Genomic DNA, 18,443 nt, shown 5'->3' on the forward strand with positions numbered 1-18,443 from the left:
TTGAAATAAAAATTGAAGAAAAAAAAATTTGAACATCACATCAGTACTGTTTATAACATTTTATTCCACATCTTGCTGTTTTAAAATGTCCTTAAATATAGGTTTAATTGTTTAATTTGTGTAATCTATCTTCCACACACTTTATAGTTTAAACTAAACTATAATAATTACTTTAAAATAATGCAGATGTAAACGTAGAGTTTAAAGTCATTATTTTTTGTACAAAAATTATTTATATAATTGTTTTAAAAAAATATGTGCATCCTTTCCACCAAGCTGTAAGTTTAGTAAAAAATACAAATATTACATTTCCAGAAAATGCTAGTTTTGAAATTAGGCTAGACAAAGTAGTCTGACATGAAAAAAATGAAAATATAATTTTTATTACACAATGCATAATACTTTCTAATCACAGTACATAATGTAACATTTGTGAAGTGGTTCGATTGAAACTGTGGCAGGAATCTGCTACAGATAAATGACATAATCCTCATGCAATGCATGTATATAAACTGCTGGACATTGTTAACACATTTAATCAGACAGTGAAACAACAGTGTTGATTATTGAGAGTGTGAAAATTGTTTATTTTCTTAAAGTCCACAGGGCCAAAAGTGGGCATAGTTATTAATAGAAACACCTTATATTGCGCCTTTCAAGAGCATGCCGCGCAGAATAAGAATGAAGCTGTTCAGAAAAAATACATTTTTGTTTTCACGAAAAGCTACAGTAGTGCAACAGAATAGACACAGGGGTCTTAGACACAGGCAAATAACTAGGCTACTGTTTACGGGGGGGAAAATAACAATATATTGACTTTTAAAACCATTTTTATTATGTCTTTTCAATGCTTTTCACATCTACCACAGTACTAAAACATATTTCGATTATCTTCATTTAGGGTTCTTTCCTAATGAATATTGATACAGTATATGAGACCTTTTGTGATTAATTTGACTTCTTATATCAGCATATTATACTTAGTTTAATTAAACTTAGAATTAATTTCACTAATTAATAGCACTATAAACAATGTGATCCAACCTGGCATAATATTTGAACACTGTTAAAGAACTGGTTATTTCATGGAACTGCCACCTGAGCTTGAATTTCACATCTGTTGCAGTTATTATTTTAGTATGATATTATCAAGCTCAGGAATGAGCGATAGTTTGGAATGACTATCATTCCAAACCATGTAAAGAGGTCATATAAGCCCAAGAGACATGAGAGGAAGTGGTGGGAAGGGTTATTCAAGGGTACTAGAGTAAGAAGTTAGAAAGGTGGTCTGGCTTCACAGCATGCGAATTGTGTCTCAGGTGCAGAATGAAATCTTATCTTGGAAGTGGGCTGTGTTGGTCTGTATAAGCTTTCAGTGCAAACAAAAAGTACCTTAGATCATTTAGCTCCACAGATACCATCAGGAGATAGACACAGTGGGTGCTAAAGTCCGTTTTATAATGTACGTCCACGATTGATTGTCTTACAAATCTTTCGCTGGCCAAAGTGAGAGAAGCTTGAGGTTCCAGTAAATGAGACATGACCTGCTCTAATATGCTGTAAGATGTAGCTAATGTACGGTAGCAAAGTTATTATATTAAAAGTATAGACGGTTTGTCTGTGCTTGTTTATTGGTTTGGTTAGCGACTAAACTGACCTCTGGATCAAATACCATAAAAATTTTTCTGCTTCCAAAAGACTAGGGGAGAAAGTGAACAGGGATCCCTGCTGTGCGTATTTAGCAGATAGGCAAGAATTTAAGGATCTTTAGCTAACATTGTACAAAAAAGTGTACACTTTAGCAATGATTTGAACTAAGGTATTTTACTGGTTATTTATTTAGCTTATTTCTACTCTAGAATGACTCTGTTGATATTGATTTTTGGAAAGGTATTGTTTGGGCCACAAAAGTTGTTTGTTTATGTTGGTGCCACTGAAACCATCTATGTATAATATAAGTAATACTGTATTAGATAATCCGGGTGCTCACTCTGCATTGCTAGGCCAGGGGCTCGCAAACTTTTTAATTCACGGCCCACTTAAATAGGTATAATCTATCCTGGGACCCACCATTATTTTTAAATGTAAATAATAGGAAACACACTCTTTTCTTGTTTTAAAATTGAGTAGTTTTTTATTTTCCTTGTAATTTTTAAATGAAATGTAAGTTTAATTTGCAATATCGAAATACATTATTGTATTTTATATCAAAATCAATGTCATTAGCTGGACTAAACTTTTTTTGTGTCATTCATTCACTGCTACAGCCAAGCAACTTTCTATGACCCAACTAATACCACAGTGCGTCCCACAGTTTGAAAAAACGGTTTAGACCATATGGCATGGATAAGCATATGCTTTGCACTTTAAATCATTTATACGAGTCATTCTTTAATCAAGCTCATCACTTCCTGTCTTTTTGCCTTTTCTTAAATGGACATAGTATTCATCTGTGTTTGTGTAAAATAGTATTTGAATGTGCCATATACTATATGTGATGTAATATATGGTCATGAAATATGTAAGGAATAATTGAGGACGGGCCATTGAATTATAAGAAAATAATGCACACTCAAGGTGGTAATGCGCCACGACGCAAAGCGTAGTGCCGTTACACCACAGGTGTGCATTATTTTCAAATAATTCAAAGGACCGGAGTCAATTATTCCACTTATACCACGGTTACCACAAACATTGCTTTGGTGCCTATTTTTAAGACATTTGACAAGTTAGGTGTGCGGTTATCCAAAAAATAATGCATACCCGTGGAACATTTCTCAACCAATCAGAATACAGCATTCAACACACCCGTGGTATAAAGTTATATTTTGCACACTACTTGCATTATACATTTCTTCACCAAAAGTGGCCTTAGCAATATTTCAGATAAAAGTGTCAAAGTTCAATTTATTTGTCAATGACATGACGTTAATTATTTTGTTTCCGTATAACTCGATTAAATGTAAAATGGTTAAAATTTCAAAATAAATTTGCAGATTACTTGCATACATTCTCTTTTTTGGGCAGCAAGTCTAAAATTTCTGGTTTTATTTCATCTTGAAAGAATATTTGTGGGATAATTGCAAAAATGTCAATGTGGTGTAACCGGTCTGTGTCAATTGGTATAACTAGTATTTTTTAAAACACAAAAAATAAAAATATATTCATAAAAAATTTGAAATAAAATATAATCATCTAGGTTAGTGTAATATGATTTTTTTACATACATTTTTACATTTCTCAAAGATTATTTAGAAAACAGAGCCGTTTTCAGCATGTCAGGACAAATATTACAAAAACGCATTAAAATGTACATTTAGAAATAACTAATAAAATTAATTTAAAATGTTTTTTTATGATTACGCTTCATCCACATCATCAAGTTGGATAAAATATTTAATAAATATCATTTTTTGGCGCAATTGGCGGTTACACCATTTGACATTTTCTGGTCCATTCAGTCTTAACTCATATAAAAATGGTGCAAATTGTAATTTTTATTGCATAAAATCAACATAAATACACTATGTGCATTAAAATAAACCTGATGCATGCTTTTAAAACACGTTTTTCAAAAGACTTTTGAAAATCTCATCTTGCCAAACCATTTTTGTCACTGACCCTCAAATATGAAAGATGAGAGACAGACAGTGTGATGTATTTGAGAGATGATTCTTTGAAAACAGCAACAGAGACCAGGCTATATAAGCTACTTACCTGAGCTGACCACTAAATCTGTGCTAAGTAAGAGAGGGAGACAGGGGTCAGCAAGTCACACACACACAGAAACAGCCAGACACACAGACACCCACAAATACACTAATAAGTATATGAGTAAAAGTTCAAGGATCACATACTGAGAGTACGCTGAGATTCTCACACATGGACACAGCTCGCATACACTAAACAGGAGTTTATGCACAACTATATGTCTCTCTAATTTGGGATATCTTAAATTGTAATTTCAAATCTATTAAATCTCAAATATCAAAATTGTACTTCTCTTTGTACTTGGAGGAAGAATGCTTTTGTTAAAAAGTAGCATCAAATATCAGACTGAATTTCAACTTTGTGGCAATTCACTTTTAAAGCAGACGAGTTACTTACATCACTCTGGCTGTGTGTTTGTACAGGGCTCTCCCACGATGCCTCAGTCCCAGTCTATGAATGACACATCCCGCCCCACTTGCACGCTGAGCTACAGTCACTCCTACCTCTCAGCCCAGGGACGCAGTGACCTCTGTCGACCCACTAATCATGTGACTTTTGAACCCTGCATCACAGAGGACATTTCACTTCTGCAGTATATGGCCCGGGTATGTCTAAACACCATCATCGACATGAAATAAAATCCAACCAACTTATTGAGATACATTTCCTGTGACATTCTAGTTTTGCATCCTTTCATAAATGTTACGATTTCAGCAATGCATCTCATAAGAGCAACCTCGCTCTCCCTCTCTCGCTCAGGGTCGGACTGTGCTTAGTTTTGACGTGGAGAAGGGAGACAGTGCTTTAGGCGTCCATATTATTGGCTTGGACGCTGAAAGCAGTGGAGGTCACGGTATTTTCATACAGGAGATTCAATCAGGCTCAGTGGCAGACAGGTAAAGTATACCGGACAAAAAATGCAAATGCAGCAAAACTTGACGGAATAGAAAAGGCCAGAGCTGGATTATTCTGATGTTTTCATTCGCTGCTGCATAATTCATGTATATGTATTAACAAGATATCGACTTTCCATACCCCCTCTACTGCTCCAGTGATGGACGTCTGTGTGAGGCTGATCAGATTTTGGCGGTCAATGGTAAGCTGTTCGACTCCTCGGTAACACAGGAAGAGGCTGTGAAGATTCTTCAGGAAGCTGCCTCCATAGTGACCTTAACTGTAGCCAGAGGACCAGTGACAGAGGTTAACCCCCCACAGATAGGCCATACCGTCTCTCTCTCCAAAAACCTCTGCGGTCTTGCTGGACAGTTCAGTGTAAGCATCCTTTTAAAAAAGTATTATTTATATCTGTAATATATGCCATAACATATGAAGAGTTTGGTTCCAAAACGCAATAAATCAATTTTGACTAATTTGGGGAAAAATTTGTTTTCTATACCAAGAAAGTGACAAGATGAAAACAATATTTTCTGTTAAAAACGTTCACATAGCATCTTCAGGTTAAAATAACATAAAAAATTCACATCCATTATTACATTTTCAAAGATTTATTATTAAAAATTATTAATTTTACCATGACAAGTTTATTTTTTCAAAATGCTATAAATCTGTTGAATGAATATATAAATGTGCATTCATCTTTGCCATGTTATATTCATTTAGTTGACTAGTGGTATACACTGATTAAAAAATGAAATTAATGGCATTAATGAAAACACTTACTTTGTCATATTAACAACACTGTCATTGCTGCTGTCATCCTTGGGACGTTGTCCCTGAACTTTGTTGACAGCGATCAGTTGTAAAATGTTTTGGTCCCGCTCGATTTTCGTTGACTTCAAGTAAAATATTGGAAAGTTTTTCATTAAATCCCCTGGGGTCAATGTGTTAGCATGACAGAAGCTTGATGATGTCATGTGAGAACAAAAAACAGCCGCATAAGCCTGAGTGGCTTACATTTCTTCCCCGCCACAGAAAACCACCACAGGTTTATTAATGTCATCAAAAGTATTATTTTTTGTTTGTTTGTTGATCACGAAGTACAAAGTAGATGAGGAAAACTAGGATTTCGTGTGTATTGTTTACAATGCATGTAATGGTGCGCTGTGATTTGTTGAGCAGATTTATTGCATTCTGCAGAGAAGGAGGACTTGCGTTTATCGCATTTTGGGAAAAAAGGGAGAAAAGATGATATCGGATTTTGCGTAAAATTAAGAATTTACTTTTTAATAGTGACCTAATACAATACTGATTTTGGTAGCTCTCTTTTTTTTAAATGGCATATATCGCGTTTTGGAACCAAACTCTTCATATATTTTTATAGTATAACTATGTGATTACGTTATAGTTCTTATAGAGCAGGCCCTGAAAAACTACACTCTCCAACAAAAAAGTTTTGCAAATGTTGTCACTGGTACAGTACCTTTTAAAAGGTCCTAATATGTAACAAGGAAGTCGCCATTTTGTTTCTACAAAAGCCCTTAAAGGAATAGTCAATTTTCTTAAAAGAAAAATCCAGATAATTTACTCACCACCATGTCATCCAAAATGTTGGAAATGGACTTTAATAGACACCAACAATTAATACTTAACTCAACGAGGCATAAGGGTCTTATCTAGCAAAACACTTGTCATTTTTGACAATAAAAATAACAAATATACACTTTAAGCACAACTTGTCGTCTAGATCTGGTCGTGATGCGCCAGCGTGACCCCACGCATTACGTCATGGCGTGAAGAGGTCACTGAGGACGAACGCGAAACTCCGCCCCAGTGTTTACAAGTGTTGAGAAAGAGAACCGTTCCGAAGTTGTTGTATGTTGAATGATACTAATTAATGTATTTGTGTCAGTTTATTGTTTACAATGGTCCGCAAATGTGCGTTTTATATATGTAACACGTGACCTCCCTACGTCACTACGCATTTACGTTAGGTCGCGCTGGACCGGACTTAGACAAAAAGTTGTGGTTTAAAAGAGCATATTTTTTATTTTTCTTGTCAAAAATGACAATCGCCTCGCCAGACAAGACCCTCATGCCTCGCCTGGGATCACCAAGAGTCCTTTGAAACTCCGCTGAAAAAAATGTTATGTGTTGAGTTAAGTGTTAAGTGTTGATGTCCATTAAAGTCCACCAAAACGAGAAAAATCCTGCAATGTTTTCCTCAAAAAACATAATTTCTTCTCGACTGAACAAAGAAAGACATTTTGGATGACATGGTGGTGAGTAAATTATCTGGATTTTTCTTTTAAGAAACTGGAATATTCCATTAACGGACAAACTTTTTTTACTAAGTTGTCTCTAACGATGACATTGTTGTCCGGTGGTGGCTACCATAGCTTCTCTATGCGTTTCGGTGAACGGTGGACTGAAACGTTTGTTGCAATTTGCAACCTCACCACTAGATGTACTAAAATTTACACACTGCACCTTTAATACATAAAGAAGAAGCCTATTTGGACCCTTTCTATAGTATACTGGGAAGCCTTTACTATAGAAGTAAACAATGGATTACATCAAATGTATGCATTTGGCAGGTCCTTTTATTCGAAGGTCTCTTTTACGGGAATGATCCCAGAATCAGTTACGAGACGTGTTTGCGTCCACACAAAAGGCACACTGGCAATTTTCTGGGATCAAAGTGCTATGTGAAAGGGCTTTTACTGTGTTTTAACATCACTAGGGGTTCAATCCCATGACCTTTGCATTGCTAATGCTCTACCAACTGAGCTACAGGAACACTGTCACACAAAATAATGTCATTGCTTTTTACAATTATTATTAAAACTAAAATAGCATACATTTGCCTTTGGCCAGCCCAGCTATTCAACCATGTTACCCATATTATTGTAAGAAACATTCGTGTGATTAGCAAATCTCCTGAAGTGCCTCACACTGCAAAAAATGACTTTCTTACTTAGTGTTTTGTCTTGTTTTCAGTAAAAATATATAAAAATTCTTAAATTAAGTTGCATTTTTTTGATGAGCAAAGTGACCTAGGAAAATAAGTTTAGTTTTTAGGCAAAAATATATAATTCAAGCGAATTTGTGCTTGAACACAACAAGCGAAAAAAGCGAAAAAACTGCCAATGGAATAAGAAAAATTTTCTTGATTTAAGTGTTTATGAAAAAAGTAAACTTATTTTCCTACACTGCAAAAAGTGATTTTCAAGAAAAAAATCTTAGTATTTTTGTCTTGTTTTCAGTAAAAATATCTAAAAATTCTTAAATTAAGATGCTTTTTCTTGATTACCAACACGACTCAAGAAAATAAGTCTAGTTTTTAGACCAAAAATATCAACTTTAAGTGATTTTGTGCATAAAACAAGCAAAAAACCTGCCAATGGGGTAAGCAAAAAAATCGTGAAATTTTTTCTTAAACACTAAATTCAAGAAAAATTTAAAGGTGACATAGAATGATTGAACGGAGTATTTATCCTTGTTCTGTGATGTGACATGTAGACAATTTTTTTGTATGGGTCTGTAATGCCTTAGAAGCTTCCTAAAAACCTCTCTCAGATAGCTCTATTAGGGTGGGGGATTTTAAACAAGTGGTTTTGGACCTATTTGGCTCCCCCTACTGGCTTAACTTTCAATCTCATTACTGATTGGCTGACTTTGCTGCCACTCAAAAAATATAGCCAATTATTTTAAAGTGGAGGGGCAGTTAGATGCCTGTGATGTCATAAGTATCAGTTTTTCAGATTGGGCTGTTTTCTGGCTGACATTTTTAAAAGAGGAATTTCTGTGAGACTGAGATGTTTAGCATGTTTAGCACTTTTTGTATGTTTGTGAATGTGGGTAGACTACTATTATTCAACAAAGACAAGGTAAAAATGTTTTTTCATTCTCTGTCCCCTTTAAGAAAATTTTACATAAAATTTACTTAGCCCATTGAAATTGAATAGGTAATTGAAATTTGGCTCCCCCTGTGATGTCAGAAGGGGATAATACCGCCCCTTAATCTGCACTATCCACGACACTGCCATTTATTGCAGAGATTAGCTCATTTTCATTTAAAAGGACACACCCAAAAACAGCAAATTTTTGCTCACACCTACAAAGTGGCAATTTTAACATGCTATAATACATGATCTATATGATATTTTGAGCTAAATCTTCACATACTTACTCTGGAGACATCAAAGATTTATTTGACATCTTAAAAAAATCTTGTAAAATGTCCCCTTTAAGACTTCCAGGCCCTATTTTCCCGCCTACTGCTACTGTAGTTGTAGAGCGTTCCTCTTACTGTATTTCATATAGATTATATCACCCTACATCTATCTTATTCCGTATATCCGACTCACTTTTACCTTTCAGCTTAATTATGTTACAGAACCACAATAATCTGATAACATTACCACTATAAGTGAAGTACATCTAGCATTTTACATTGTTATATACATTAGCTTTCCTTTACCTATGCTTGTTAGGTTTGATATTTGCTGTGAAAGCCTCAGTCTCATGTGAATGTAGTCCACTGTAAGAATACCTGCTAATGTTGGACGTCGTTCAGTTAAGATGAAATGGAGCTGGATGGTACATATTTATAATGCCATTGATCAAATTTCCTACACAGCCTCGACAGATTCATCTGATTGAGCTACAAAATGACGGATCGGGTCTGGGTTTCGGCATCGTGGGAGGAAAGACGACCGGCACCATAGTTAAAACCATCTTACCTGATGGGATCGCAGGAAAAGTATTACATCAGCTGAGATTCACATACATACACAATTATTCATACAGATTCAAATGAAGAAGCCTACACAAATCCACTGACCCACAGTTGTATACACAGGATGGGAGATTACGTACCGGTGATCTACTTCTCCAGATTGGTCATGTGGACGTGTCCAACATGAGCAGTGATGAGGTGGCACAGGAGCTCCGTCTTTCTGGTTTCAAAGTAAAACTTCTTATCGCCAGGGAAACCACTGATGGTGACCTCTCACCCCCCATTGCTCTGCATCAGGACACTCAGGTGTGTGTGTGTACGTGCTATATGGCATTTTAATAGTATAGTTCACACAAAATTATAATTATGTCACTCAATAGGTCTTACAATGGTAAGACATAAGGGTGAGAAACTATAAAGCATTTGGTTGAAGTATTCTCTAACATATCGAATTGTGTGAAAATTACATCACAGATGCATTGATGGACATTAATTGGTGTTAACACACAAGGGGTTAGAGGTTGAGTGAGTGAAAGTCAATATAGTCTGTAAATGGGCAGAGAGAGAGTTTGTGTTTAAATTGAGACTTAACTTTATTCACACTTTGTAAGTCATTAATCTTGATTAAAATATTGTTATGATCTAAATGCCAAAGTGCCAAACTGTCACTGTATTTTGACTTTGCAAGTGCAAATATTAAAAAGTTAAGGCTGTAAAAATGAAGGATTATCTTTCTACAGGATTCAGTGGAGGGGAATGAAGTAGAGTTCAGTGCCAGATTCGCTAAAAACATGAACGGTTTGGGCTTCAATATTACAAAATCTGTGGAAAACCTCGACACAGGTATGATTTTGCAATATTGCCATCTTTCAACATGATTATGTTCCTGTCATCCTACAGTAGGAGACTCTGGCAGGTGCGTTGTCTAAATGAAATGTTTAATGTTGATTGGTGTCCTGTGTGTTTTTATAGACTCCAGTGGGTTTGTAGTTAAAAGCGTACTAAAGGGAAGTGGAGTGGATCAGGATGGACAAATTCACACTGGAGATCACATTATTGCTGTGAGTTCAAACTGTACCTGTACAGCATGAGGTTTTAAACAAACTGAAGGTGAATTACATTTTTGTATTAAAGAGAAACTATGGTCTGATTCACGATTTTACATTTCCTTTGGTGTGTAAGTCTGTATTAGTAAATGTTAACGATATGGAAAAGGTACATACCACAAAGTAAATGATGACGCGAATTATCGTCTCCAACGTAAATCTCTTTTCTTGGACTACAGCAAACACACAGATTGTAGGCAACAGTTTACTTCCTGGTATTGGTGATGTAGAGACAACACCGATGCTATCATATTCCGCTTCGGCCTCAGCCTGTAAGTTAACTCCTGTCAGCATTGCATTGTGAGGGAATTTTTCAAACATGGTAAGGAGCGTCACATTTCTGGCTGACGTCAGAGGTATTCATGCCAGTTACAACATATAGATCACAGACACAGCGCTTTTCATATCGATGAGTTTTGTACATGAATCAATGCGTTTTAGGAAGAGAGTGTAATGTATGGTATGTGGAAATAATGTTTTTTTTTACCATAAACCACGCGAACACATTGTGTTATACCAAATACACAAAGTTACGTTGTTTTTTAGCAATGAAATAGGTGCTCTTTAAAATGAATCTTATCTGTACATTAACATTTATTTCATGCTACTGAAGTGTGGAACAAATATGTTTGGAAGCATGTTTAACTCTTTCCCCACCAGCGTTGAAAAAAAAAGTTGCCAGCCAGCGGCAGCATTTTTTATGTTTTTCACAAAAGTTAAATGCCTGCCGGAAAATTTTCTTCTTTAAATATATAAACATACAAAATATCAAATTAAAGAACAGACCCTCCGCTTTCAAATTAAAAGTTTCATCAGATCTTTATTTTTTCTCTTTTTATCACCTCTCAAATACCGGTAGGTTTTTTAAAAAATACCAAAAATGAGATAATTGCATTTTTGTAAAGGACTTTTGTTAGAGATCAGATTCAGACCAATCCTCAAAACATAAACGGAGTTTAAACTGTGAAGTAAATGCTTTAGTGTTTTACAAGTTGTGTAAGATCGGCACCTAGTGGATAATAGCAGAAATATGGTTTGCCTTAAAAACTCGTCTTTGGTAGGGAAGCGTTTTTCTCTTATGCTGCGTCCACACCAGCCGCGGTAGTGATTTCAATGTTAAGTTAATCTGGAGATCTCGCGGCACGGTAGACGCGATTCTGCCTCATTCGCGAGTCTAGTTAGCGCGAATTGAGCATTGCCACAGGAAACATGCAAATGAAAAATGTGTACTTTGGCGGAAAAACGTGCCGCGTTAACCAATCAGGAGCTTGCTGTAGTAGTGACGTGATTATAGTAAGCAAGCGGAGTCGCAGAAGCCCCTCCCATGGCGCGAATTTTCCCGTGAATGTCTCGATGACTATAATTTAGACGTGAATTTGACACCTCAAACTGGTGTGAACCCACAGTTAAATGACGAGATAACTTGTCAATGTCAGGGAAAGATCTAGATGTTTATTGACATTTATCTGGATATCGCCTTTAACTGCAATTGTTGAAAAATTCAAAATATGATTGTGACTGTGGTGTTTATTTTCATAAATCAGTACATAGCAACAGTTGCGCAGTGATACTTAAGCTATGTAAGCCGGTCTGAAGCATGGAGCTACCTGGGTATATTATCACAGCTTAGAACGCGTTTCAACCAATCAGAATATAGGACCAGAACTGCCCATTTTATAATAAAGCATTCAACAGCCTGTGGTATAAAGTATATATAATTATGTTAATATAAAGACCATTGCATCTACAGTGTGAAAGGTCCTGACCATTATAGGTAATAAAGTCAGTGTGTGTCTATTTAGGTGAATGACTGCAGTGAACAGAAGGTAGAGGAGATTTTGGACTTGACTGGCCAACATGTGGAGATGAACAACGGTTCCCAATCTGGAACACAAACAACCCCCACAATGCCCATCAAAACCCAAAGACCCTTGACCCCACTGGGTCTTCTGCCCCCTCCGCCACCCCCATGCCAACCAGAACCAAAGCCAGCGCTGCCCCCAGGGAAAGTTCTTTGCATTGAACGGCGCGATTTCAACTTCAACAGAGAGAACAGTTAGTGAAACTTTTTACCATTCATTCACATTGAGTTTGATTCTTGAATTCTGTTTCACTTCAACTTCTCTGTATGTTTTAAAGTTTCAGTAACTCCTTGTAATACCACCTTCTGTTGCTATTTGTTCTTTGTCTGACCTCAGTTGAGTCAAAGCAGACCTGTTATTTAGAGTCCAAGATGGAGAACTGCAACTGCACAAATGCTTCTGTAAAAATGAAAATTATTGTGATAAAGAAATAATATAGGTTATTTTCAGCTTAATGTAAATGAAGTGCATTTGTGCAATGCGGCTACCACAGACAACAATTCCGACACATACCTCAGTTTGTAGGAGTGAAAGTGATAGATGTGCACAGTACCTCTTTAAGAAATCTCAGCATGAATTTTTTTGCTGTTTAAGTGTTATCCATTTACATACAGGCATTTATTGGTTTGGTACTGACTAGTTTACCCTAATATAAAGATATTTTCTTATAATTCACTCATCCTCATGCCATCCTACATGTATATAACTTCTTATCTTAATAATTTTATGTTAAATTATCCTTTCTGCTTTTACAATGGTGGAAATCATAGATGTGTTCAACGTCATTCAGTGCACAGACTGATCGGTGTATGCAACACATGCAGTTCACAAGTAGTATTGTAGTGTCTAGCACACCACTTTATTGTTGTTTCTATCAAGCCACTGTGTTGGCTTACATCATAACATAATACTTAAAACTTTATTTCATTAATATAATCCATGAACATGATTTGTGATTCCTGTCTGATTGATTTTCAAAAGACTATAACTCCCATCATTCCACGCTCCTTCATACCATCTTATGATGACATCGACGACCTCTAGCGCCGAAAATTACATATTGTGCCTTTAAAGTAATCCAAATGACTCCTGTGGGTTAATAAATGTCTTCCGAAGTGAAACAATAGGAGAGAAAACTATTATTATGTTGAGCATATTTCATAAAATTTCATGAAACCAAAATAAATACATATTAGTGCTTCATTTAAAGGTGACATAGAATGATTGAACGGAGTATTTATCCTTATTCTGTGATGTGACATGTTGACAAAAAAATTTTTGTTTGGGTCTGTAATGCCTTAGAAGTTTCCTAAAAAACTCTCTCAGATAGCTCTATTAGGGTGGGGGATTTTAAACAAGTGGTTTTGCACCTATTTGGCTCCCCCTACCGGCTTAACTTGCAATCTCATTACTGATTGGCTGACTTTGCTGCCACTCAAAAAATGTAGCCAAATAATTTTAAAGTGTAGGGGCAGTTAGATGCATGTGATGTCATAAGCATCAGTTTTTCAGATTTGGCTGTTTTCTGGCTGACATTTCTAAAAGAGGAATTTCTATGAGACTGAGATGTTTAGCATGTTTTGCACTTTTTGTATGTTTGTGAATGTGGGTAGACTACCATTATTCAACAAAGACAAGCTAAAAATGGTTTTTCATTATCTGTCCCCTTTAAAGGTGACATATCATGAAAATCTGACTTTGGCATGTTTAAGTGCTATAATTGGGTCCCCAGTGCTTATACTGTATCAACCTAGAAAATGTGAAAAAGAACAACCCAGTAACTTAGTTTAGTCTCTGCAAGCATGTAAAAAAAAAAAGGTAATTGAGATTAAGGGGATAATACCACCCCTTCATCTGCACTATCCAACCACAGCACTGCCATTTAGTGCACAGATCAGCTCATTTGCATTTAAAAGGACACACAAAAATGGCACATATTTGCTCACACCTACAAAGTGGCAATTTTAATGCAACACCAAAGAGTTTTTTTTACCTTAAAATAACGCTTCCAAAACAGTTTCAGTCGTTCATCCACTCTAAACAAGGTGAACAGCACTTTCACATTCGCTTTGCAGCCCTCTATCGGCCAAAACCGCACTAAAGAAGTTTCCAACCGTCGGGTAGCGGTCCTGTAGTCCGAGTGAATACTACAAAAACTTGCTTTACGGCAGACCTACAATCCAATCAGAGCCAGCTATGTCTCAGTATTTATGACAGTGGGTAATGGACAATTACGCTTCTAACCTGTAGGGGGAGCAAAGAGCCAAAACTCTCTTGGTGTTGCTTTAACATGCTATAATAAATAATCTATATGGTATTTTGAGCTAAACTTCACATATGTACTCTGGGGACACCAAATATTTATTTGACATCTTAAAAAAGTCTTGTGAAATGTCCCCTTTAACTAAGGCAACACGTCGGTAAGTTCAAATCTGATTCGTTTTTGCGTCTAGTGACTATATGTCATCTAATATTTCATTAAATCTTTAGGTTTCTTCAAAAACACCCAATTAATTTTTAGCAAAAAGCTGAGATAATTCAATTTTTGTGTAGGACTTTTGATAGAGATCAGATGCAGAGCAATCTTTAAAACATACACGGAGTTCTTTCTCTTTCACGTGAGGCGCTACTTCCGGGTTGTATAAGTTGCGGATGTCCACCTAGTGGATAATAGCGGTACTATTCCTTGAACCAACAAACATGCTGGACAACCATCAGAGTCTTTTTTAAGAAGCTGATTGACATGGGTACTCATTGATAAGAAGTCTTGTGGAATCACCAGCAAACCAGAAATCCATGCTGAAATTTTGCTTGTTGGTTTGCTACTTGGTGTGAATTATGTCATATGAATGGAGAAGGGATTGATGAACACAATTATTATCATCCCGACACCATCACAATGTAACTGACATGTGTTTATCTGTACTCTGCTGTGACGTGTTCATTACTGTTATTGTCTGTGTGATGCTTTGAATTCTTTTTTCAGTACCCGGAATCTCTGAGGAAGAGGAGAAAAGGCTAAAGGAGGCGTGGCAAACCAAACTGGGCCCTAAATATGAAGTCATGGTGTGTCTCATTTGTATTCTGTTTGAATTGCAAATTGATGTGTGGGTATAAAAGTGTTGATACGTCAATATATTGAATATGTTGTGTGTATATTTGTGTCTATTGTATCGTGTCTATTTTCACTCTTTTTATAAATGTGTTATGTGTTTGTGCAGGTTGCCCAAGTTGAGAAGTTCAGCGAGAGCAGTGGTCTAGGTGTGAGTTTGGATACTAAGAAAGGTCATCATTACATCTGCTCGATACTGCCCGAGGGTCCAATAGGACAGACAGGAATCATACACCCTGGAGATGAACTTCTAGAGGTTCACTTCACATTATACATTTTATAAATAGCTGACAGCATGTGGACCCCAGCGCCACACCCTTATATGCTTGTTGAATGTACAATTTCAAAACCATTGCCATTAACAGCTTTCACTATTCTGAGAAGGCATTTGATAGCTGTTGGGATTTGCTTCCATTCAGACATTAAAGCCTCAGTAAGTAAGGTCGGGCACTGATGTTGGGCAATGAGGCCTGGCTCACAGTCGGCATTCCGATTTATCCAGAGTTGTTCAGTTGGGTTTAGATCTGGGCTTTGTGCTGGCCAGACAAGATCTTCTGCACCAGGCTCAGGAAATTCTTTATAGGCTTTGCTTTGTGTCTAAGGGCTTTGACAAAAACTTTAGATGACACAAAGTTGGAGGCACACAATTCTACAGAGTGTCATTGTATAGGTTCTTTATGGACCGCGCTTTTTGCACAGAAGCTTTGTCATGCTGTGACAGAAACGTTGGAGGGCACATAGTTGGCTCCTCAGAATGTCATTGTAGATTTGTCTTCACAGGAATTAAGGGATAGTAGTAGGGGTGTGTCAAAATACTTTTTGCTTGTACTGTATCTCCTTCACTAAAACACTGTTTACTGGAAAAATAAGAGGATAATTTCACACAAGCACTACAGATGGTGTAGTCACTTGGTAGAGGATTGTGTTTGCAGAGCAAAGGTTGTGGGTTTGATTCCCAGAGAACACACATAGACTACCTGAATTAATAAATGTATACCTTTAATGAAACATGCCTTTGGGATTAAAGCCTATGCCAAATGCGTAAACGTAGATACTGTTATTTACAGATTGTGTTGATTTAACACCTGTATCATAAACGATGGTAAGATTCACTTGCATAATAACTGAAAGCACTCATCTTTCATTCTGCATTCTGTTTTAGGCATAGCTCTTTATCCAAGGAGGACTGAACATGAATATCAATTATGACAGAGACTTAAAAATAGCACTTCCTGACACAAGAAAAGCCCAAAGGATCAGATTGGCAGAATCAAAGATTTGATGTGTTTGTTCTATCTGCAGGTAAACGGGTTGTCTCTGATTGGGGAGACACATAAGGAAGTAGTGAGTTGGCTGAAAGAACTTCCTGTGAGAGTTTGTGTGGTGTGCAGTCGCCTCGTTTCACTCACACAGAATGAAGAGGATGAAGATGATGATGATGTACAACTTACCCTCAAGGATCTACTGGCAGAGTTTAATGAAAAGGTTTCCTTTGTGTGTGTGCTTGTGTGCGTGTATGTGTGTGTGCGTGCATCGTGCGTGCAAGCGTGTGTGTGTGTGTGTGTGTGTGTTTCTGTCAAACATGAGTTTTTAATGAGCAGCTATTTGTAAGATCTATCTACATCTAAAATAATTAGAAAAATTATCAGTTGATTGTCTTTCACAATGTATTTTTTCCTCATTAGAAACTTTTGCAAGTAAAGATACTGAGCTTACTGTCTTACTGAGTTTTAAATCTTTACTGCCATATTTTGAATTCAGTATAATTTACTGTAGATGTATTTATCTGGCACCTTTTCTAATGTGCACTCTTTCATACTAACCTTTGCATTGCAATTTAGTGTCTTAAAGGAATACTCCACTTTTATAAAAAAATGCATTTAATTTACTCACCCCTATGTCATCCAATATGTTTATGGGCCTATTTTTCATGATCTGAGCGCATGGTCTAAAGTGCACGGCGCACACTCAAAGGGTGTGTCCAAATCCACTTTTGCTTATTAAACAACAGGAAAAATGGCCTATGCGCCTGGCGCACAGTCTAAAAGGGTTGTTCCTGTTCTCATAATGAGTAATGGGTGTGTTTTGGGTGTTACATTCAATAAGCCAATGAGAGTCTCATCTCTCATCCCTTTTAAAAGCCAGTTGTGCTCGTGCCAAGGTCGATGGCATATTTACATGGCGGAGTTTGCAAGCAGAAAAATTTAAGTATTTAAGTCCAATCCAATCCACATTTATTTATATAGCACCTTACAAACAACACTGTTGACCAAAGTGCTGAACACAGTCCATAAAATAAACAATAACATACAACAAAAGCACACAATAAAACAAAACAATAAAAATAAGTAAAATAAGCAGTGTTAATTGCTGATAAAGTATGATGCATGATCACTGTATAATCTCAAAGAGTTTTTTTATAAAAATAATTGACAAATATGCAAAAAAAAAAGTTTTGCATAAGTAAAAGTACTTTATTTGTAACAAACAGTAGATATATTACAATTTACAAACATGTAGAGAGGCGCTTCAGCACTCGGACAGCGCCCTGAGTGTTTTGAAAAATATTACTTAAAAATGGTTCTCATCTCACCATTTCCAGAGATACAAAGTCATCATATACAATAAATCCGTAGGGTAAGCTACGTTTATGGATGTATGCGATTTTAAGCGGACATATCATGAAAATCAGACTTTTTCCATGTTTAACATAAATCTGTGTGCTTTTATGGATCACATTGCAAAGGACATTGCAAATTGTTCATTTTCTTCATTGCTTTTGCTTTGTAGCTACTGGAAGCCATGTTAACCTTGGCATGACAAGGCCACCGTACGAGTTAAAGCGCTTTCCGAATGGGGGGGGCTAGAAAGTAATATTCAGTTGGTTGTCATATAGAATTTTACCGCTAGATGGCAGTAGATCTTACACAGTGGAGCTTTAAGTAACAAAAACTATATTGCGCCATTGACTTTAGACTTTAGGCCATGGTTTTATGGTTTTTTTTAATGGCGTA

At 36.4% G+C, this 18,443-nt stretch overlaps 1 protein-coding gene across 6 annotated transcripts in view; it reads left to right on the top strand.

Moving 5' to 3' along the window:
* The window catches only part of LOC129444633 (multiple PDZ domain protein), a 60,520-nt gene that overhangs the window by 4,012 nt on the left and 38,065 nt on the right, over positions 1-18,443 (top strand). For all 6 annotated transcript variants that reach the window (XM_055205399.2, XM_055205403.2, XM_055205404.2 and 3 more), the window contains exons 4-14: positions 4,134-4,316; positions 4,471-4,607; positions 4,764-4,983; positions 9,251-9,373; positions 9,473-9,655; positions 10,090-10,192; positions 10,322-10,410; positions 12,258-12,510; positions 15,304-15,383; positions 15,539-15,685; positions 16,732-16,914. In XM_055205399.2, coding sequence (XP_055061374.2) covers positions 4,134-4,316; positions 4,471-4,607; positions 4,764-4,983; positions 9,251-9,373; positions 9,473-9,655; positions 10,090-10,192; positions 10,322-10,410; positions 12,258-12,510; positions 15,304-15,383; positions 15,539-15,685; positions 16,732-16,914 — 1,701 coding nt within the window. The remainder of the gene's footprint in view (positions 1-4,133; positions 4,317-4,470; positions 4,608-4,763; positions 4,984-9,250; positions 9,374-9,472; positions 9,656-10,089; positions 10,193-10,321; positions 10,411-12,257; positions 12,511-15,303; positions 15,384-15,538; positions 15,686-16,731; positions 16,915-18,443) is intronic.

Source organism: Misgurnus anguillicaudatus, chromosome 3, assembly GCF_027580225.2.
Source record: "Misgurnus anguillicaudatus chromosome 3, ASM2758022v2, whole genome shotgun sequence".
Classification (NCBI taxonomy): domain Eukaryota; kingdom Metazoa; phylum Chordata; class Actinopteri; order Cypriniformes; family Cobitidae; genus Misgurnus; species Misgurnus anguillicaudatus.